General features: G+C 38.4%; 2 protein-coding genes across 2 annotated transcripts; one reads left to right on the top strand and one right to left on the bottom strand.

Annotated features, from left to right (window-relative positions):
- Positions 1-204: 204 nt before the first annotated feature.
- LOC149834871 (uncharacterized) lies at positions 205-2675 on the top strand. Its single transcript, XM_090011596.1, has 5 exons — positions 205-310; positions 849-908; positions 1543-1623; positions 1732-1907; positions 2074-2675. Exons 1-5 carry the CDS (start codon positions 289-291, stop codon positions 2167-2169), a joined length of 435 nt encoding a protein of 144 aa, XP_089867722.1. The 5' UTR covers positions 205-288; the 3' UTR covers positions 2170-2675.
- A 2727-nt stretch (positions 2676-5402) lies between these two features.
- LOC149834870 (protein mago nashi homolog) lies at positions 5403-14698 on the bottom strand. Its single transcript, XM_090011595.1, has 3 exons — positions 14347-14698; positions 13481-13657; positions 5403-5723 (listed from the first exon to the last, which is right to left on the bottom strand). The coding sequence occupies exons 1-3, from the start codon at positions 14596-14598 to the stop codon at positions 5664-5666; spliced, it is 489 nt and encodes a 162-aa protein (XP_089867721.1). The 5' UTR covers positions 14599-14698; the 3' UTR covers positions 5403-5663.
- Positions 14699-24625: the final 9927 nt, after the last annotated feature.

Genomic DNA, 24625 nt, shown 5'->3' with positions numbered 1-24625 from the left:
CATTGAAAACACCACATTTCTAGTTCTCATGTTTTGGTTGACTATCTCTACTTGTGTGGAATATTCTAGAAATGCCGGATGCAAAAACGTGTAAAGCTCTCTCTCTCTCCCGAAACCCGGGAGGCGAGCACCACCAACACCTATAAATACCCCGCTGGAGGGTGAGCCCTCTCGAATTTTCTTGTTCTCCAAGTTTGCCAGTCTCTCTTTAATCTTTTTCAGGGTTTCTCGTTCGTCTTGTTTCCGATCTTCGTTCGGCCGCCGTCGTCGTCGTCTCGCATCTCGATCATGCCTCGCCGAAGTTCTGGAGGTACGATCTGCTTCCCTTTCTTTCTTTCCTTGGCTTCTTCGCCGATCGTTCGCTGCTTCTTTCTTCTCCGCCTGCAATTTCTAGGGTTTTTTTATCATCTCAGAATCGGGATCTACTTCCTCTCCGGATTGAAATTAGTGTGGTTTTTCTTTTCCATTTCTCTATGCGCTTTTTGTTTGCGGTTGTCTGGTTGTTCGTCTTGATCTCTTGATTTTACTTGCGGGATGGAAGGTGATTTTGGTTTTCCGAGGCAGGGGGTGGGGGGATTTGTTCTTCTCGTTTTTTAGTTTTTTGATATTTTGTATTCGGTCGATGGAGGAAACTAATTCGTCTCATGGAATTGCTGGTTGGATGTAAAATCTGGTTGGGGATTCTGCGCCCACAAGGGCTCCCCTCATCTGATAGGGGCAACTTGTAGATGTCACCAAGTTGACGGGACGTCACAAGTTCGAAACCCACTGATGGCGTCCCTCGCTGCTGAAATTTTGTGTTATTTATGAACGATCCCTCATGGAGCCATGTTGTATTGAATTTGCAGGAAGACCTGTCCCTCGTGCCGCTCCACGAGCTGCTCCAGTGCGCAATCCTCCTCAGCCAGGTATGAAGGTTCATATTGGGCCTGTGCACAGTAGGACCACTGTAGCTGAAATGCTCTCAATGATGGGTGAAATTATTCTTTTTTTTATATAATAATAGCGTTGATTCTGGTTTTGTTCTCTCTTGTCGACCTATAAAATGTCTGCCACTTTTCTTTCCACATCTTTATCATATTGTTATTCAGTTTTCACTCTAACCATATCCCGGAACATTATCAATGGAAGGCTTGATGTTAATGAAAATATTGTAATTTTAATCTCATATCCTTATGGCATGGTTTGGACGGTTATTTCTTTGGTGATTTTCCATGCAGATCTTAACATGCTCTACTTAAAGTTTCAATTTACGTGGTGCTGAGTGTTGGCACATGCTATTGAAGTTCTCAATCCACATTTTGCAACACACCAATCTTTTTTTTTTCAAATAAGACCGATCATGTTACCTATGCGACTTTTAACTGCACAATGCTCGTAAACATTGTAATCAATCCATGACTGTTTCACTGGATTGCAGTTCTGCCATGAATGAAGCATATAGAGCATGGTGAAGTAGTCTACTTATCTCCAATATGGTCATGTACAAGGTCATTATGAATTTGGCTGTTCAGGCTATTCATTGCATTCTTTATGTTGCAGCAAGTCATGCTCCAAGTCCTGCGCCTGTCCAGAGTCATGGTGGTGGAATGCTCAGTGGAATTGGTTCTACCATAGCTGAAGGTTAAACTCTGTTAGATATGGAAACGTTTTTGTTTCTTGTCCTAATTGGGATGTTCTTGTGTTGTTACCTTGTTACTGTTAGTCTTACTCTGCCTGTTAATTCCGCAGGCATGGCGTTTGGCACTGGGAGTGCTATTGCGCACAGAGCTGTAGATGCTGTACTTGGTCCTCGTACCATCCAACATGAAACTGTTGTTACTCAGGCTCCGGCTGCCCCACTTGCAGCAGCAAACAGCATGAGTGGATCCGATGCGTGCAGCATTCACTCCAAGGCCTTTCAAGATGTAAGTAGTCTAAACTTCTGTATTAGTACTAGCTGCTATGCTAATTAGGATGAGATAAGAGTTGCACTAAACAAGGAAGAAGCTCAATCTTCATTGAAATTGTTTGAGGTTTTTTATGTTTACATTCGGATAACTGGGCTGAGACTCCGGTTTATGATGGTTGCAGTGCTTGAACAACAATGGGAGTGATATCAGCAAGTGCCAGTTCTACCTAGACATGCTGTCTGAGTGCCGCAGGAACACGAGCATGATCAGTGCTTAGTTTGTGCGAAGTCCTGGACATGGGTGAATGAAGTAAAAATGCTGTCTGAGCCTTTTTCATTGTGGAACGCCTGTGTTGTAGAAACAGTCGTACTTCTCCTGATTTGATTACACAACTATAAATGCTGATTATCAATAAACTATAGACCCTTTCTTTATCTGTTGTGGCCTTTGCTGCTGCTGATTATTTTGTTCAATCTGCTCCGTTGGGTCTCATGCCAGATTCAGTACACAATATAAGATCCTTGCATTTAAACGTGCACAAGTTATTCATTGCTTATTTTTATATTGCATGAGCATGGTGCATTGGCCATCATGGGAAGAGATTGGACCTTCAGTGGGTCTGGTTCTGTCATTGCCTTTGCGATCATTGATTTGTGCTTTAATGTCTTCTTCCACTTCCACGGTATGAATGTTGGTTAGGCTCCAGGTTTGTAGGGTGTGGTTTATTGCTGTACTCGTGCACCTTATGGCCCTCTGATCACTGGAAATTTATTATTATCTCCACTCTTCTATCTTACTGTTTTATTTGTTTTTTTGAAAGGACTGTTCTATCTTACTGTTATTAACTGTTTCGCCAGGGTACTTGGGATCTTTCTTTCCCAATTTCTTCTTTCCATGGAAAATGACCTGTTTGTTTCGTGAGAACTACAGCTATTTTCATATGAAAACGGTTGTTTTCCTACCAGTCGTGAAACAAATGCGATCAGCAGTAAAACGGTTGACCTACGTGATTGTGATGGGGTCCTCATGTTTTCCTGCGGAATTTGGAGTTTTCGTGTGAATAACCTCACGGCCTCCCTCGTTTTCCTGCAAGAAAATGCAGTGCAGGGCCCATAGGGGCCCGGTTGTTTTTTCTTCTGGCGAGCCGTTCATGCTAATGGCCCTTAGGCTTCGAGAAGCATATTTGACCAATCTTGGGAAATATTTAGAACTTATAGTGTGCCTAATCACCAAATGCACGTTTACGGTTACACATCCTCAAACTCACATAATACCTGGGATATCTAGTTCTTGGGTATTGAAAGACTAGCATGTATTGGGTTTTCAGTTTTTGTATATCTAAATCTTGCAAGTTCATGTTTTGGAGCTTGCTGCCCCCTTACAAGCTGAAGCCACAGATCATCTGAATAAAAGATTTCTTTTTCCGGTAGAAGGGAAAATTGGACCCACAAGCTTGCCTTATTTTGTTCAAGCAATTCATCTGTGTTGTCTTATGTTAAAAAAATATGCACTTTACGAGCTTATTAAGCTTAAATAAGCGCGAAGTTTCACAAAGGCCTGGTCCGTTTAATCAGAATGAATTCATTATCCACACCGCCATACACGAAATCCCCGGAATTTCTTACATTTTGAGGATCGACAAGGGCCTGACCACTCATTGGACTTCGAAACTCTGCAGATTTTCTGTGATTTTCATCAGGTCAACCCGAGGGTGAAACAAGCCTCCTGTGAATCAGGTGGTTTGAGAATGGAGCTTTTTTTTTTTTGGATAGACAAGCTGGGGTTAGGCAGACCCCTATCAGTACAATAGGAAAAAATTACAAATCAGAAAGAGGGAAACCACTTAGGTGGTTTATCCTTCCAAATCCGAGTAGCAGTAGATGCCCCTATTCTAGCAAGATTATATGCTACATAGTTACACATTTTATCAATCCAAAAGCATTGAAATCTCTGAAAACTAACCAGGCGACTGAGAAGAACCTCGTTGAGCAAACCGTCAGAAGAATGATGTCGTAAGGCCTTGCCTTCTGAAATAAAGAGATGATATCTGAACCGGAAGATTCTAAAATGACTTGAGAATTAGGATGGACAAGATTCAAAATGCTAAGCCAAAGATCACATTCTCTAAGAGCATATTCTTTTGGAACAGAGTACCAACCAATGAAATGGTTGTGACCAGTGTGATCACGCACCATGAACCCAACGCTCCACCATTGCTTGATGAGACCAAAGATCGAAATTTTAAGCCAGTTAATGGTAGGGGGTTCCGGACGATCAGCATAGAGCCAGTTGAGAAGAATCGAGTGAGAAGAGCCAGCCAAAACGAGCAACATAGTTCACAGACACTATTAATCACCAAAATTTTCTTGCTGAGCGAAATGCAGATCATTTGAGAACGGGCTGAAATATGGAATGTTGCATTTATTTTTATTAGTTTGTATTCACATTCATTTTCTTAATTTACATTTGTTTGGTTTCCTTAATAAGCTTGCGAGTAAAACAAATGATTTAGGACAAAACGCAACAAAAAAAAAAACTCAATCTAACCAATTTTCTCACGTGCGTGCAAATTTTTTACTTTTTGCCAGCTGAGAAAGTGGTTCATAGTCGAGAGAGTTGATGCACAAGGGTTTTACCCTTATTTCAAGAATGGCATTCTCACACTTTCTGAGGTGGTGTGAGACGGTTAGAAATGTTAAATACAAATAAAATCATGGCCAATTGCTTTACTTCTAAACTCGTCATTGTAACAACAATACTAAACGGCAGGTCTAAACCTTCACAATTTTCTTTTAAAGGCAAGCTGGGGTTAGTGGCAGACCCCTACCCGCTATACAATGGGATTTGAACTTGCAACGTCCCAACACAAGGAGACGTGCACTAGCTGCTCCTACCTGACAGGTGGCGTTGGTGAACCTTCACAATTTTGACACCCTTCAACATGTTAAAAAAAAACGTTTTTGTTACATGAAAATGTATGAATAAAATCTACCATAGCAAGAAAGATTCAAGAGGGAAAAACCACTCCTATTTATCCTTGAAGGAAAGAAAGAGCTTGTTGACCAACGGAGGCTCAGCATGGTTAGTAAGAGCTGTCAGAGAACTTCTCATGGTGGGACGTTGCAGGTTCAAACCCCAGTGATACGTTGAATAACTGGTGGGGGTCTGACAAACTCCAGCCAGACTTTCAAAAAGAAAAGAAAAGGGCTTGTTTCCAATTTCCTAGTCCAAAGTAGTATAGTAAACAAAATTGTCTTCATGACAACCAAGTGACGCCCAAACTCCTAACATTCATAAGTAATCACGACGGATCTAATACAATACAATCACCTGTGATCATGATTAAAACTTGATCAGCAATGGAAATGAATAAGATGTTTGAGTGCCACTGCAAATCTGAAATTTCCACTATTTTGGCAAACCAGTAATTCTGAGTAGTAACCTAATTGTTGGCAGTCCTTAGCTAAATATCAACGCCTTGGCGTATCTCATGATACAAATTGCATAGGGATTCAAAAGGTGAATTGGACTTGCACCATATTAAGTTAATCGTCTTGTTACACGTAATGAGCATGCAGAAAGGCATTGATCGATATGAAGTACCATGGAATCTCATCAGTTTTACAGATTTTAATTTTCTTCTCCCAAGAAAGTTTATAGCAGGAATTAAATCCATCATACAATATACTGGCAAACCATTCACCTGTTCCGCAATCCAACCAAACAAACGGACCAAACCACACTCCAGGAGTCTACAGCATGACTGATAATCTAGATTGGCTTGATCTTGAAATGCAAACCAATGAGAGAGAATACAAAGCACTTCAGATCCTGCACCAATGAAAAGAAGGGGCCAGTATCAGCAACACACACACACACACATATACGGGCGAGTATATGAGCACTTATGAGATATATAGCATTCCTATAGGAAAATTTTAGAAGAAATATAGCATTCCTACGTCAAGAACCATCCAAGAGTCAGCAGTGTCCCTAGAGATAAGATGGGATCATTGAACAAGCTAATATGTAAAGAGAATGCAAGACTGTCCAATTATAGAGGGCTTCATGCGACCAGTGCAAATCTAGCATCATAAAAAAAAAATGCTAAAGATAATGCAGATATTACAAATAATATCTTTCAAATACTGCCATTCCACTGGCAAGTGAAGGGGCAAGACACCTTGACTCTGTCTGGTTTGTCAGCTAACCATGTGTAGCTTATGTAATTTCTACAACAGAGGATAACAATCATCGATTATAGAGTACTGTGGTTAATTATCATTTGTTCATATTGTTGACCAACAATTCATTGTTTGCACATAAGAAAAAAGATTTGAAGTCTTTTCTTTTTAATTTGTAGTTTGTACTTGGCTTTGATTATAAGTTACTTTTTTTTCATTCAATTAGATCTTTTAATTTCTTGCAACTAGAAATTTTAATTTGATTTAGTCGGAATTATATCTATAATGATTGAGAAGCAGCAAAAGGAATGCTACTTCCGAAACATCTTGTTGAATTGAAGGTAGCTTGGAAAATTTAATCTCAACATTCATAGATTCATCTGTCTGAGAAGAAAAGGAATAGGTTGCCCTCCTTGAGCAGCAAAACCTCAAAAACCTAAAAAAATACTTTGACACCCAAAAATTTCACAAAATCCTTAAGGATGACAAGCCCTCATGCTTGGGGAAGAAAATCCCTTAAAAAATGAATCAAAAAGCCCATTTCGGTCATGGGACGACAAACCCAGCTTGCGGTCCCGCACCGGACGACAAACCCAATCTGCGGTCCCACACTGGACTGCAAACCCAGTTTGCAGCCCCACACTGGACAACAAATGCGGTCTATGATCCCACACCGGACGACAAACCCACAGTGTGGTCCTACCTAGGACGGCAAATCCGGTCCCATTTGATACGTGTCCCATTTGGCGCGTGGATAGACCTTACTTGAGAGGTGTGTCCCAGTTGGACTCAACCTCCTCATGTGCATTTCGTGTGGGACTCTTCCTGGATGAGTCTTATCCCCTAAGAGGATAAGCACATATCCATTTGGGTTGGATTAAAATCCAGAAAATCCCTGATCCACATATCTTGTCCAGGATTTCTATAAATAAGAGTTGACCACAGAGTCTGTCTGAGGAATGACCTTAGAGAAATAGCCTACCTAAGCCTTGCATGCACTTTGACCCTCTCTCGACTTGAGCCCTAAACTGCCATACCAACGCGAAGGTGCTGCCAAAGCCATCGAAGAACCCTCGAACCTACGTGGAGGTGTTGTTGAACCGAAGAGGTGGAGCCTAAAAGAACTAAATGGACCCTAAGTCCAAAAAATGTATTTTCTAGATCAATATGTCTATTTCTTTTTATTCAATATCATTTGTTAATCGATACCAAGGTTGCCGGACTTGGAAGCAGAAGCGAAAGTGAGAAGCGAGGAATAAAAAAAGCAATATAAGAATTGAATGAGAATCAAAATGGAACACAAATAAAAACTAAAATAAAAGTGATTATTCTTAAATGTCATGATTTTTTAGTGTAAGAATTAATTTTTTAACAAAATCTAAAAATGATGATTGTCAACTTAGAAAAAAGCACATGGAAGTGAGTGAGAAGCGTGAGAAGAAACACAAAAAAAAAACATGAAAATAAAGTGAAAAAACATATAAGAAGAATAGATGAAGCGTTTGGAAAGCATAAGAAGTGTGGGAGAATCGAGATACACATCAAGTTTCGGAAGCAAGGAGTATCGAGCTTTCGAAGTGAGTTTTCGGGAAGCGGGCTTCCCACCTATCTAAGAAGCTTTGGGTAAGTCTAATCGATACTCATACACATTTTATAGCTTTGCATAACTAAATCCGTGGAGGTGCGATTTGAGCTATAAAGATCAAGAAATCTGCCTCAACTTTACCTTTCTCTTAGGAAAAGGACAATCAGGGCTTGAAACGAGCGTCCCCACATCTTCTAAAGGTTTCAAAAAGGATTTTAGCTAAATCTGGGTAAGTCGAATCTAGCCTACAAAATTTTTATCAATAAGTACTTCAAAGAAAGGATGTCTGAAAACATTCACTAGCAACCATCTACGCATAAAAAAGTAATTCAACAACAAGAGACCCGTAACAATCGCATATACCCATAATTAACTTAGATTTAGGTGATAATTTGAACACTATTTCCTTATGTCCATAAGTATTTATCTTAGATACAAAATTTACTTGCTTTCCTTCCTGAACTAAGTGAATAAAAAGAAAAGAAAAAAATGAACAATAAAAGTCACACAGTGGCTTTTGTTGACATTTTACTATACCATTTCTTGGATTCTTTTTCAATATTTTCTCTTTGCCCTGCCAACAGCCACATTTGCCATTCTATTTCTAGCACTAACCTATTCATGGCAGGTCACATTTTACTTGCCTCTAGCCCCCAAGTTATCTGCTACAATGACTGTGATGGTGTAGCCATGCCATTCATACTACCAACAACACAAATTGGTACCGTCATGATCAGGGTTACCGGAAGCACCATAGGACATGGGGAAGCATGAAACGTGGCACTTTCGAAACGTGCTTGGAAGCGCTAAAAAAATTGGGAAGCGCGCTTCCCCTTCTTTTTATATTTTTTTGTGTTTTCATTTTTGTTTTTCTTTTTTTTTCTTTTTTGCTTCTCCCTCACTTCCTAAGTCGCTTCCGGTTCGCTTCTCTTCTCGCTTTCGAGAAGATTCTTGGTTCACTTCTAAGTCATCCTGCGCTTCCAGCTTCCTAAAAATTTTGAAGTGCCTCGCTTCTCACTTCCGCTTCCCTGACTGGCAACTCTTGTCATGATGAATATCCTCAAAGGAAAGCCTTTAGACTAGCCTATTCCTTTAAGTATCCTTTAATAACAGACTTGAAGCCATGAAGGTGAAGATTTTGTGAATGAATGAATGAAAGTCAAATTCCATGCATGCAATGAGGTTAATGGTCTATGAAGCAAGAGTTCCGTGTAACTAAGCAAGAAGACTATTTCATCTAGAGATTCATGAATGCCTTTTCTATCCACATCATAATCACTAGTCATAGAATCTGAATTTTGAACCCAATGAACAATGGTGAATTTTGGTAAGAAATCAAGCCAATGTTCGTCCCTCCACCGAGTTTTTAGGGTTCTCCTCCCAAATCTCAATGGAAGGAACAATCACAGAAGAGTGTGAAACCCTCATTTAGGTATATCCCATTCAATTTGAGGAACCTAAATGGTAAAAACACCAAAAAGGATTGTGAATAATGAGATTTTCAGACCTAGTGATTTGGCAATGCCTTTTAAAACCACTTTTCCTTGCTACCTCTATTTGAAAGTTCTTTACCTTGGCACTTAAAATGAAGTGCTTCACTGACTGATACTACTAGGAGCCCACCTTTGGGAGGGCGTGCCACGAGCATTCCGTGAGTCAAGTCTGAAATAGTGTAGGTCTGGGAGATATGATGACCACTAGGCCGCTACTAGATTGACTGAGTTGGTGGAAAATCAGTGTGGGTCTAGTTAATGAGCAGATGAGTTTATCCAAACTAATGGCTGGCATATGCCGTTAATGGATCAATACTTTTTTTTCACTTTTCAACTTTTGAAATAGCTCTCTCTCCTCAGTGTAACTGACAACTGCCGTACAACTTTCAAATAGTTGCATCCATGGCTGATCACATTGATTGTGAAAAACAGACATTTATTTGACTCCCATCCCACATAATATCCGTCTGTCTCTTATGCTATCTTATCTACCATATGTACTTAAAAAAACAAGACTCACACTGATTCTCTAACTATTGAACTAATTGACAATTTGACACCCAAACTAGTGAATGGAGAAATATCCATCTCTTTGAAATGAAACACAATAATATAAGTGAATATGATTTTTTGTTTCTTGAAATACTATTAAAAAGTGGTTACAGTCGGATCAAAACATATAGACATATAGTTATGAGAAGTAGGGAACCCTTTTACGCCATTGTTGACAAGGTTACGTTCTCATTTCCCTGCGACAACAAAATGTGAATCTTCCTTCACTCCAATTTCTCTTATATTTATGTTCCCCACGGTTCCCAGTGATTAGCAAAAATAACGGCTTTCTCGTGCTTGAGCACCTATTTCACAATGATCATTGGGATCAATTACATAAGACGGTGATTAAAGCAGTTCTGCTATTGGTTGTATTTCTCAATCGACTACTTCTCAAGGCTGTTTCATCTCAAAGAGATGGATATTTACTTGCTCAACTTTTTCTATAGTTATGCAAGCATTGGAATGTAGTTAACCATCCATAAATGATTGATTTATAATTTTTCTCGTGTTATCATTCAAGTGCATTTTGTTATCCATATTTAATTTCTAGTTAAAACAAATACAACAGTAAGTTAACATGTGAAACATATGTTTAAAAAAATAATAAGGAATATCATCTAATAAAGCATACAGATATGGTTTATGATATCGAAACAAGAATAGTTAAGTCTTACAAAACCAAAGAGAAAAACCTTCTAGCATAATCATGTTGAAATATATTGTAGCATAGGATATATTTACAAAGATATGTCATGTTCGTTTGGGAAGGTCACATAGCCACCCTCAACTGCATGGGTTGTGTGGAAATCAAAATTTCCCTTCATAAATGCATTCCTATTAATGAGCTCTCCCTTTCTCTCTCTCTCTCTTTTAAATGCACTGTCTCTTTATCTTTCTGAACATAGAACATTCTTAAAAAGGTTAAAAGTGAAGTGGACTAGTCCTATATTGATTAGTTTGGAGAAGCAAGGCCCTCACACAACCTATAAAATGGGGCTCTTCTATGATTTGAGTAACAAACCAATGGGTCATTGACCTGTAGGGGGCTTGGCCCGATCCGATCTCAAACAAATCGACAGTTATCAGGCAAATAATTAACCTGAGCCCAAATGATTTCAGGTTGAGCGAGACCCGATAATTATTGGGTCGAGCTTTTGGCAGCTTAGATCCAATTTTTTTAATAGGCATAAGGTATGGTGTTTGTTAAGTTTAGGGTTTTGATTTATTTATTTTTTTCAAATAGCATGAATGTTTAATTAGAGTTTTAGGGCTTTTGTGTTTGTTTTTCAAATAGCATTAGGCATAACTCCATGAATAATGAGTGACTGATTTTAGTTAGAATATTACAAGTTTTGTTTTGTTTTTTTCTGAAACATATTGTTAATATAGTTTATTAGTAATTATTTGTTCCTTTTTATTATATGTTTGTGACCACCTTATATATATATATATATATATATATATATATATATATATATATATATATATATATATATATATATATATATATATATATATAAAGTCCAAAAGTTGGACATAAATGACCCTGGGTGCATTGACTGCACCCAGGGTCAGGTTGACCGCATCGGGTGCGGGTGCGGCACCTAGTTGGAGAATCCCTGTGACATATATTAAAAAAAAATCTTGGCAAAACATTTTTTTAAGTCCTAAAAATTGGACCAAAATGACCCTGGGTGCATTGACCGCACCTGCATCGATGCGGGTGTGGCACCCTGCTAGCCGAATCCCTGTGACATAGTATATATATATATACACACACACACACACAAGTCTGTTATCTGTATTGCCTCTCAGGGGTATTTGTCTTTTCACTTAATGTATTAAATATTGTTCATTATAATCAGTATTTTCTACTTTTATTACTTTCATTATTTTAGTCTTTTTTATATTTGAGCATGGGCTCTATGGTCTTTGACCATAGAATCGTTGGGGGCTACCCAAGTTGGGAGCTCCCAACGACTCTATTGGGAGCTCCCCAATAGAGCCCATTGCTCTCCTTTATGTATAAATAGGGGATGATCCCCTCTCTTGTATTCAATGCTTCTCTTAAGCATTTGTGACAAAGTAAAGACTATATTTTTACATTCTTGTGTTTTTCTCTCGACTCTTGTGAGTTGTGTATATGCACTTTTGTGTAGTAGTGCTTTTGTGTTGTTCATTATTGGACTTGTGATAGTGCTTGTGCACTTTGTGTTTACCTTTCCGCATATTTCATTACAGAACTGACTGGTGACTGTGAACCCTATGGAATCTTATCTTTAAGCAGATAAAGGATAATGATGTCATGTTCCCATTATGATTCCCCTGAGCATTTACCTTGCATATGTACACAGATACACATGCACGCACACATGTATGTATGTGTGCTAAGGAGAAAGATCCAACCACCTTTACATGGAGCCTGTGTGACATTATCCGTCTCTCTATTAGATTGAATCCAATGACAAATAAAAATTCAAAGCCTCATGAAGATTATCTACTCAATGTTTATCATTTATGAATTACGTCATTTATATGTATGATGTTTGTATGTTTGACTTTCAAAATTAATTCTAAATCATTGAGTTAAATTCAATCCAATGGTGAATATGATGTGACAGGTTGGTTGCATTTCCCCCCTTCCTTTTATATATACATATAAATATATACACAAATAAATAAATAATATATATGTATGAAGATAACCTATTTTAACACTTAGTTTAGGTTTCTGGCTCTGCCCCTGTGTGCATGGTGTTTGCCTAAACCTATAATAACTGGAACATCTAACGAACCATCTAAATAAATATTGAAGATGGCTAGTTGTTAACCATTATTGCCTCTAGAAATTATTCTTAAGGTACAAATCAACATATGGCAAACTATGTCACATGGGTGCGGGTGCGGGGATGCGGCACTTCCAAAAAACCCGGGTGCGGGGGTGCGGCAAAAATATAAAAAATTTTATATATATATATATATATATATATATATATATATATATATATATATATATATATATATTAAGTCCAAAAGTTGGACATAAATGACCCTGGGTGCGTTGACTGCGGCACCTAGTTGGAGAATCCCTGTGACATATAGGGCAAAAAAAAAATTCTTGGCAATTTTTTTTAAGTCTGAAAAATTGGACCAAAATGACCCTGGATGCATTGACCGCACCCAGGGTTGGGTTGACTGCACCCACGTAGTGTCGTGTCGTGTCGATGCGGGTGCGGCACCCTGCTAGCCGAATCCCTGTGACATAGATGGCAAACATAAGATTATCAACTAGTTGACTAGTTTTGCTTCAGGTGAGCTGAAACTCAAAAACATCAAAATCAGACAAAAAAAGAAGAAATGTTGTAACCTAACAAACAAATTATATGCAAACAGATTAGTAAAACCAAGATAGGCACAGTCTCATGACATATAAAGTTTACTATTGGCTACAATCATAACTTTACATTCTATAGTTTATAGTTAACAATAAAATTGATATTCCTATAATGTGAGACGGGATGATAGTACATCTCAGGTTATAGCAACAAAGGCATACACAAACAGAGCTATCTAGTTGTCTCTAATTCTTTGAAAACAACAAAGCCTTTGAACTAAACGACTCAGACTCAGAAAATCATCAACACAAAAGAACGGGATGCCAAAAAATAAGTACTCTACCATCAAGAGCCCTCAAGAACTTGGTTGGAGGAAAAAAGGAAGTTTATATACAAGGTGCAATAAAATTTAACAATAAGAGGTCCAAGGACTAGCCTGCACGAGATAGTAGAAGATGCGAAGGCCCTCAGGATCCTTGCTGCTCTGTACATCAACGAGCGACCCAATCTTGGACGTGGTGAAGGAGATATGTTCATTTCCCATCACGATCTCAAGCTCCTGCCGACCCACTCGATCAGGCTCCGGCCAGTTGTTGTCATCCTCCCGCATTATCTAGCGAAAACCCCATTATCAGTTCCCTCCAATACTCCCGGAACAAAAACAAACAACTCAATGTACCGCAAACATTCTAATAAAAAAATGTCAAATCCTGTAAACAGAAAACTAAAAAAAGGAATTGACGCCTGGTAACAATTGCAGCGAGCAAGATAAAAATGAAGCAGCATCGATCTACATAACAAGAAGAACGCGGGAAAAAAACCCCATCTTTAGTTCCCCACTTTTCTCTCGCAACCAAAACCAAGAACTCCTCAACAGAGCAACCTTCAGAAGTACGGAAAATAGTGTTCCAAAAGTAAAAAGATCAAACCTTAACCCTAATTCCATTCCGCAAAAAAGGCAAACGAGCCAAAACCCTGACCCCATTTGAAGAACAAGAGGAAGATCATGATGATGAGAATGACGACGGAAACGAATATAACGCGCAGGCAAAAAAGCATGAGAAAGGAGATCAAATCACCAACGGCAATCGAAGCCATCAAATACCAACACAATCCCCTTACTCGACACGGAGCATTCAAGTAAAGAAATCCATCAAAAGAACAAAAAAGAAAGAAAGAAAGAGCCCTAACCTTAATTCCACTTCCAATCGCAAAGAGAACAATAAGAAGAACAAGAAGCGGCCGGCCGGCTACTAAGAGATAAGAAAAAAATGGGAGCTAGGGTTAGGATTAGGAGTGGACCTCGCTCTCGGCGATGATCCGCCGGCACTCTCGGAGGACAGCGGGGGTGACGAAGACCTCCTTGCGGATCATGGTGTCGTTCTTGTAGTTGGAGTTGTTGGCGTAGCGCAGCTTGCCATCGGGACGGAACTCGAACTCCAGGAACTCGTGGCCGAACTTCCCTTTGTGCCCCACGTAGTACCGCAGGTAGAACTCCCCTCCATCGTCCGCCGACGACCCACCGCCACCACCACCACCCACCAATGCGGCCATCTCCCTCTTTCGCCTTCTCGCTCTCCTTGTCTCGCGACTCTTCTCGTTTTCGTTTCTTCCCTTCGTAAGCACCTCTCCCTTCCTATTTATAGTTCCCCCTCTGGAGGGTGAAAACGGATCGGAATGTGACAGACCCGAATTCAAATCCGATACGAAAGTAATCCCGTTCGGATCAGAATAATATCAGGTGAAATAGGGATGAATCCGGATCCGGAATACTAGTCCTAGTGAAAAACAGACTGAAAACAACGTTTCTGCACGTAAAATATTAGAAAACGCAAACAGATCAGATTTAGTTTGAATTTCAAAATAGATATGAGATAAAATATCGATCCAAAACTGACCAAAATCATATATGGATCAACTTTACCCTTCTTTCCATTCTTCTTACAACCACTTATTGTCCCTATCTCACTTTGAAAGTAAAAGGCCCAACAAGAAGAGTCTTTATTTTTAAAGATGGCGGGGTGAGAGAGAGACTTATTGAAATATTTTAAACTTTTATCGCAAATCCAATCTTGTACATGTGTGGGGGCATGATCCATTCGATAGGAATCGTATGTTGGATTGTGGTATTGACAAGAAAATTTTGAATGGTTGAATATTTGCAAACTTATGTGTTGTAATTGACAATCCAAGAACCAATTCCCATAAAGCCGAGCATGTAGATGACATCCATATGGCATATGCCCCCCTCCCCCCCAAAAAAAAGGATTTTAGAAAGATGAATTTTAACATGAAAGTTCATATATTTTCGGTAAAAATGTTATCCCACAATATTTTTTCTTCGTCTTTTTCGAACACTTAGTTTAAAATTTTCTTTCTCAAAAGGCAAACTTTCTTTTACAAAACTCTTTTTCGAAACACGGGTTTTAAACGAAGATCTCAAATACATAATTACCTTGCAAATCTTTGCAAAATCATCATTTTAACTTTACCTAAGGGTGCACAGTAAGTCGGGCTTCGCCCGAGCTTGGCTAGGTATGAACCCGACTCGTGTGCACCCCTGTCTTTAAACGCGTGAGCCTGTACATAAGGTACAAGCTCGATCGTACAAATGAGCCGAGTTTGTACCTATGTACAGGCTCATTTAAGCTCGCTTAAGCTCAAGATTGCCCGACCCGATTGGACTCGGATCCTGTTATAGAGCATGTTGCTAAACCGACTTTATGATGGATTAGAGTTCTAACGAAATTGAAAGTCAGTTTGGACTTCTCAATTTCTACCCCAGAACGGCGAAACCTCGTTGCCCTTCCGCACTGAGCCTCTGCGTCTATGTGCCCTCTTCCCCCTTGCCCTTCCTCTCTACCTCTACATGCCTTCTTCTTCCTTGCCCTTCCGCTCTGCGTGCCCTCTTCCTATTCGTTCCATCTTCGTCCTCTCCTTCCTAGTTTCCTCTCTGACGATTGATGCCTGTGTCGAGCGAATATGAATTAAGCCTGCATCCAACGAAGGAACGGAAAAATGGTTTCTTCACTGTGCTTAGGTTCTCTCTCTTTATGTTGATTTTTCAGTTTGTTTTTTCGATTTTGTGTTTCAGTATCACTGAATCGTCGGTGGTTAGGGAGGGTTTTGGTTTCAGTAAAGCCGAGCATCAGCCTTTAGGTCTCTCTCTCTCTTAAGTATTAACTTTCTCTCACATTTTCATTTTGGGTTATGTAATTTTATGTTGACTTTTCAAGATTTTTTTTTTGTGGCATATCTTTCAAAATGCAGCAAAGAACATAAGACACATATTTAATCAGAAGACAGTGTTTGATAAAAAGTTTACTAGGTGTGTACTTGAGAGCGTAGACGAGATCACCTTTATGTATAATTGGGAGGAAATGATTCAGACATACGACCTTGAAGATTGTCTGTAGTTACAAAATTTATATACAGAAAAAGAAAAATCGGCATTGGCATATGGAAGACAATACTTTTGTGCAGGTATGATAAGCACACAAAGAGCTGAATCTATGCATGCCACGCTGAAGAAAACCCTGTATTCATGTTTAACAATGTTTCGCTTCATGGAACAATATGAATTATTTATAGACGGTCTAAGACAGAATGAGCTTGAACAAGACGTGAAATGCTTCAATACACGACCTTCAACTTTTGGCATGAAAATATTGATGCGACCTGCAGATCTGTATACACTAACTGTATTTAAATGAATCAAGAAAGAGGTGTTTCATGTCATGAATTGCAATATAGAAGGATCCGTGCAAACCAAGAATATGCGCAAATACCGTATTTTATGGGAGGGCGAAAAGCATCACAAAAGGCAAGAAGCACATGTCACGTACAATGTGGTCAATGGAAAAGTTGAATGTTCGTGCAAAATATATGAATTCAAAGGTATTTTATGTTGTCATGCATTAAAGACACTTAATCAAGAGAAGATACAAGAAATACCAGAGTCTTATGTAATGCGAAGATGGAGAAGACAAGCAAAGATTGAAATGCTTGATATGGACAATATGAGTAAATCTGGTGTCGACGAGAAGTGTCACATAGCCTTCTGTTACCAACAACTGTGTAGGTCATTTATGCATGTTACTGATTTAACATCGAGAAGTGAAGAAGGCTATGTATGCATGAGAAAAGCGTCAAGGGAGTTACTTGAAAACGTGCAGTTAGCGAATGAATACCAGTCGAAGATAATGGGATGGAACAACGTAGGTGAAATTCATGCTTCGCTTGACACTCCTGAGAAGTTGTGTCGTAGCCTAAACATCATCTTCAACAAGTCAGTAGTGAACGTTGTTGATTATGATGGACATATTCATGAAGCGAAGGGTATCAAAAGAAAACCTGTCTCTAATCGTAGTCGTCGGAGGACAAAGGGTGCACTAGAATTGGTTGGCAAGAAAAGGTCTAAGAAACAACCAACCTCTAATCAAAAGCAACAAAGCCCTTCTCATGAACAAGTATGTAAGACATTATATTGCTTCCCATTACGGGAAGCTTGTCAATATCTAACTCGTGTAATGTCCAACATGCAGCAATACCCTAAAGACGTAATACCCAACGTGCTAACCTTCATTCCTCCTGATCAGATTTTTGGCAACGATAACTTCAGTTTTACAAGTCTTTTGGTATGTAATCAATGTTGGGATGAGGTTTGCATTTCTTGTGAAACTTAAGGCAGTGTTTTATATTTTTTGTTCCATGACAGGCTCTGATGAATTCGCAAGAGAAAACTGATACACAAGAATCTCGTTTGGGCTATTAATTAAGTTGTCATGCCTCTGTGCATGACCCGATTTCCACATTGTCGGATTTGTTAAGAGTTTAGGATTTATAGCAGAGCTCATTTACTGAGAAATTGTTGGGTTTCCCTTCGTATTCCGACCATAGTGGAACTCCTAGGACGTCCACTGATCTTGCCGAGGAAGTCTTTCATATTCGCTGGATTTTGATTTGTCGGTGACGATTGTGGTCCGTGCTTGGTGGTGCGTGAATCGATTTCGTATTCGCTGTATAGCGATTTGTTCAGTCAACTGGCTGTGATTTGTATGAGAAATCTATAACAGTCATTTGTATGCGCTTAATACGTATTTACAATGATTCGTAGTTCAAATACTGTGCATCAATTTAATGAGAAATTTATAAGTAATGATTTCAATACAGAAATCGATGTATGTATAGCATAATACAATACAAATCGAGACGAAAATTGAACATGAAGCCTCAACCCGATTCCCTATAACATAAACCCTATACCTTAAACTGAATGAACATCGAAGAACACATTTGCGATTTATTCAGTCAACACAGGCATGTAATCGACGTTTGAAAATGATAAAAGTAAAGATCGATAAGAAATGATTGACGTTCACAAATCGCTGTAATTCTCTACCTCCTGTACTGAAAATCGCAAAATAAATTTGCGTTGTATGATGTCAAAAAAACATGGTAATGTTCCCCGTTGAATGATAATAGTCAGCAGCGATAAGGTACGTTTGTCGTTCAGAAATCACAATTTTCCTTGTCATCATTGAATATAAATCGCAGGACACATATGCAATTCATAAGGACAACAAAGGATGTATTGACAAATTTTTCATTGATCGTACATTATTCATTGATCACGGTGGTTAAGCAATAGATCTTTTAGCTCATAAATAGTCGCACAAGTACTGGATGGTGTGATTTTCTTCTACTTCGTGAACGAGCAACAGTCAAACCGACAGTTTCTTTATAAACCTAGAGTTCGTCACTCGAATATGTAACCAGCTACATAGCAAATTGTGGTCGATGAGGCAGACGAAGACAGCTACACGACAACGATGGTGAATCAGGCGTATATTGTCTACACATCGTCTCCATTTTCATCAAGATCCGTCTCTTTCATGCCGTTTTTGCAATTTGTGTTGTGTACTGTATAATGTAATTTCAATATCGTTCATTGCAAATTCCTTTTTCATTTCAGTAGAACATCCACCGACGAAGTTGGGCAAAAACTCAGTCAATCACTCATGGAGGACATCAAACGGATGCACGATGAATTCACACAATGCAACATGATAAGTAATTTTGTTCGTATGAAACTAGTAGAAGTTATCTATATACGTAAGTCATGTGTACATACGTTAACAACATCATATTTGCTACAAACAGACTATATCTGATTTTGTCAGTTATATTAAAAGCAACGCAATAAGCAAAACTATAAGCATCGTCAGCCCTTATTTCATGGTATATCGGTTGTATTTTATATTGTTTTTGGTTATTGATTTAGTCCAGTTGATTCGTATTTTAACATTGTTGTTAACAATGTTTCGGTTTACAGACTATCTTACGTCGTTTGCCATACTCTAGTGGATTTAAAGACGGCCTACCTTACTGGGTTAACAGTAATCATTGCAGAGACATTTTGTCAAGTGAAAAGTAAGTAAACAAACCTAGAGTGCAAGGTTACAATATAACAGTGCTAACAACATTTTTACGATCCATTTACAGATATTGATTTCTACACTCTGACAATTTGAAAAGCATTGGGTCTTATACGTGATGGATTTACATGAAAAACAACTATGGTGTTACAATTCGTTGGATGTTGACAGTGGTTTACGGCTTGACATTTCCCATATCGTAAGATTTCATCTATAGGAGTATCGTGTCATGTACTAGGGTCATGAATTTACTTTCGGCCGCATTATTCTCAAATCGGTTTCGTCAAAGGCATTTTGGGAGTCAATGTTAGCGAGTGGATCTATCGCACGGCAGACCATGCTCCTTTACAAAATAATGGCGTTGATTGCAGCGTATTTATAATGAAGTACATTGAAGCGATATACAATGGTGCAGAACTCTGTTTCGATGCTGTATGTCATTTCTTGGCCTCTGTTATTGGGGATTAAATGCATGTCTATTGGTTCCACATTACAGTTTTTTTGCAGATTGATATACCTGGATTCCGCGAAGAACTTTGCCAAAAATTGACGGCCTTTTTAATTGCGGAGGAGAAACTAACGCAACCGCCACGAGGATTTAAAAGGCAACGAACAATGGTGCCCACCATGTCAAAGTAATTTCATGTTCGTCTATTTCAAGTAGATTTTAGAGACGGTACAACCAACTTGTGTGTAATCAATCTTATTTTGACTGAATATTACAAGCCGTTGTTGACCGCATGAATCACAATCCTATTTCGCGGTTTGCATTTAAAGTATCTCAGCAAAAGAGTGATTTCTGATCAGCAAACATATCTTACCGCTTTTGGCCTTTATCATGAGAGCATATCTTACAACAAACATGAATTATGCATGCTCTAAAAAAATATGTATATGTTCGCCCTAAAATAATAATACTCAACAGCGATAAGGAACGTTTGTTGTTCAGAAATCGCAATATTCTTCATCGTCATTGAATGCAAATCGCAAGAAAAATATGCGATTTATACGGTCAGCATGCGCAAATAATGAAATCTTTTAATTGATAAAAGATGTGCGCTCAACCTGCATGATTGACAATCACAAAATTAGATTGTGATGTATGCAATCAACAAAGGCTTGTAAAATTCGAAATGATAATAGTCAACATCGATAGGAAATGCTTGATGTTTACACATCGCTTTATTGCTCACACTCACAGAATGAAAATCGCAAAAGAGATTCACGATGAATGCGGTCAACAAAAGCCATTAATGTCGCTTTCATAATTAAAAATAGTACACAACGATAAGACAAGTTTGCTGTTCAGAAATCGTGGTCTAACGTCATCTTGACTGCTACTACCATGAAATCTTGTGTAATAATTTGAAAAATTTTGGACTGTGAAACGATGTTTCCTTTAATTATGAGTTTGCGAACATCTGAAATAAGTCTAGACGGATACCTCAATTGAGACGAAGTTGGTTATACACTCGATTCAAGAACAAGTCATTTATGCAGAAATTTTCGGTTTATCGGTTCCTTATTCACGAAGCAAAGTGGAACACATCTTTAACCTGTGTTATGTGTCATTCATATATAAATGAAACGTCCTATCACCCTCCGCCAGTTTTCAAATAAATACGACAGTTTTAAAAAACAACGAGCAAATCTCAAATAAAATACACTCCGCATTAATGAAATTAAACAATGTCATTTCATACAGCTGTATACAAAACTATTCAATGCGATTGGACATTGTAGTTCAAATCACGGTAGCACGTATCGTGTGGGTTTGATTTTAGAAATATTTTTTGGTCTTATATAAATCTACAACTTCGTCCACCCTCGTCCCAACAAATCACCTTAGGTGTAGATTATGGATTTACACCTCGACAATGGGTCGGTCGGCCCGAGTCACTCTCCCAACTAAACCCTTCACAGAAAACGAGACATTGTTCAGACTGCTTCGCCATTTGCGATTTTAATTCAATGATATTGAGCAATAGAACGATTTCTAAGCATCAAGCATCTCTTCTAGCTATGCACTATTTTCATTCACGATGGGGCATATATATTACAATTTTCATTCTCGTAAGTTCAGCAATATAGTGATTTCTGAGGAACAAACCTTTCTTATCGATAATTACTTCGTCATTTGTTAAGGGCAAACATTACGTGCCTTTGTGGACCACATAAAGTGGAAATCTATTTCCGTGATTTTCATTCACGGAGTGTGAGTTATACAAAGATTTCGGAATAGCAACACAATATCTTTCGTTGTGCAACATTTTTAATTACTGAAGAGCAGCATTACTAGCATTGGTTCACCGCATACAACACAAAACTATTTTTCGTTATGATTTAATTTTCGTAGATGAAGCAGTACAACGATTTACAAGCGTGTTTAGTAAAGTTCAAATTATATTTCAACCGAGACAGATTTACAAAATTTGTAGTCTTACAAAATTTGCCTATGAAAATTGGTGTAGACAGTCTCCAAAATCTGTTAGAAATCTATTTATATCCTTTTAAACTTTTCTGGATCGTGCCGTTTGTTTCCTTTGTAAGTAGTCTCGTTGGCTTATTATTTATGTCTGCCGATGCGTACTTCTGCTATATCTTCTTGCAATAAAATATGCAATGTGAAACCAATATATAAAAGGACAGTGGATACAAAGCTCATACAGCGTCGAAACAAGGTTCTTCTCCATTGTATATTGCTTCAATATGCTTCATTACGAATATGCCACAATCGACCCCATTACTTTGTAAAGGAGTATCGTCTGCACAGAGCAACATCCACTAGGCAATGTCGACACCCAAAATGTCGTTTAGGAATCCCGCCTGTGATAAATGGAGAATATAGTAAAATCCGGTCCACCGCAAATAGATACGATTCACCTATGGACAGAAGCTTACCAAATGCATAGCGTCACGTTCTACACCACTGTGGCAGTCCAATGAGTTGTAGCACCGTAGTTATTTTTTTCCGTCAATTCATCTCGTATAAGACCCAATGTTCAGGATTTTGCCAGAGTGTAGGAAGTAAAATCTGTGAATCGATACAATATTTTATAAATCCATAGACATATCGTGATGGGGATGTTAGGACTAAACCTTGGAGAAGAGGTTTGTTCACTTACCTTTTCAAAATTCGAAAAGTCTACGCAGTGATCATCGGTATTCCAACAAGGTAGTGCATCTACGAATCCACTGGTGTATGGCTTTCGTTGGACGTACGTCTGTTGCACAAAATAGTAAGGTTTAACCACCAAGAAACGTGAGTAAGTCATAAAAGCAAATAAAACAATAGTAGAACAGACATACCATGAAATAAGGGGTGATGATGCGTACGATATTGCTTGTTGTGTTGCTTTGAATATAATTGACGAAATCACACATTGTCTGATTGCAAAAATTTATGAACTTCAAAACATATAAATCGATGACCTAGAAAATGATAGTGGTTACATACGTACAAAATTACTGATAGTGTTCCCGTCTGCAAATTCATCTTGCATCTGATTGATGTTCTCTTCGAACTCTTTAGGGCGTTGTCACCCACCCTTGTTTGTGAATGTTGCACTGAGTGCACCATGAGCATAGTATTTAGAATTGAACATTGAAATTATTTTCTACAGTAAACAAAATAAATCGAATATACGACATAAAAAGGCAAATATTGCCTAAACTGGACACGAGGTTAAAAAAATATACGCCTTAAGCGCTAGTGCTGGTCCTGTAGATGTGGTTGTCTTCTTCTTCGTCGACGTTGATTGTCTATCTGTCGTCTTCTTCTTCAGCGCCATGCCTGGTCGTATTGCTCCCATCATCTTCTTCTTCGGTGCCATGCCTGGACGAAGATATCGATGACCCCTTTGCAATGCAGCTACAGAATCGACGTGTCAGTCAAATATAAAGGAAACGTCGTTTCACATACCGCCCTTTTTCAAAAACCGCCCGCAAATTAATTGATTGTGTTTTAAATAAATAAAAAAACGTCGTTTCGACTGCATATTATAACAATAGTTGAGTGGGAGATTGACCCGACCCGACCAAACCCATTGTCTAGGTATGTATAATCTTTGATAATTATTGTATTGATTATCATATATGGATACATCAATATATTCATGACACATAATTTGTCGTGAACAATAATTGAACAAGTTCTGACGTCGTAAATGATAACAGTCAACAACGATAAGAAAAGTTTGATGCTCAGAAATCGTTATTAATGATCACCAGTAAATTCAAATCGTGCAATAGGTTGGCGGCCAAAAGCGGTACGATATGGTTCCTGCTCAGAAATTGCTCATTTGCAGAGACACCTTAAATGCAAATCGCGAAATAAAATTGCAATTCATGAGGTCAACAATGCCTTATAATATTCGGCTTTCGTAAACGAAATCATCGATAAGAAGATTTTGATGATCGCAAATGGCAGTATTGTTGAACAACATGCACAAAGCAATAATCGAGGTCATAAGGCATTCTCATCTAATCGTCGTACTACCGACACGCCTCGCATGTTCTAGAGTACACTAAGTGGAAAGGGATATAGGTCATCAATAGGCTGGCCATGTAGGAAATGGAACGTCTGTTGTTTAGAAATCGCAATTTTTCTCGTTGCCAATGAATAAAAATCGCAAAACTCATACGCGATTAATGGAGCCAAAAATGGTTGTTATAGCTCAACCTCCTTGAATGCGACGTATATTGTCAACAATCGTTGTACACGTTAATTTCAAGTATATGCAATTAACAAAGGTTACTAATGTTTGGCCGAGTAATAGGTTAGCGATTCATGCAACCGCCAATGGTTTGTAATAATCGCCCTTTGTAAACGGTGTAAGTCAACATCGATTTGCAATATATGCGGACAACAAGACAAAACAATTTTGTCGGTGTTAAATGATAATAGTCTAAAGCGATAATGAACGTCTAGGAGGTTAGACAATGCCACGATTTCTAAACAACAGACATCTATTTTCGATTACAGTTTATTTATTTATGAGATCCATAGACGAAGCATGTCTGTTAGATGTAATAAAAAAGAATTAAACAATAAAAGAATATCACGTTACGACAATTACTTATAGAATTACAACAAATAACTATAGCGATTTTTGAGCATCAAACTTTTCTTATCGCTGTTGACT

This window comes from Nuphar pumila, chromosome 6, assembly GCF_984573655.1.
Source record: "Nuphar pumila chromosome 6, dmNupPumi1.hap1.1, whole genome shotgun sequence".
Taxonomy (NCBI): domain Eukaryota; kingdom Viridiplantae; phylum Streptophyta; class Magnoliopsida; order Nymphaeales; family Nymphaeaceae; genus Nuphar; species Nuphar pumila.
The sequence above is the reverse complement of the archived record's forward strand: the minus strand, read 5'-3'. Positions and strand labels throughout refer to the sequence as shown.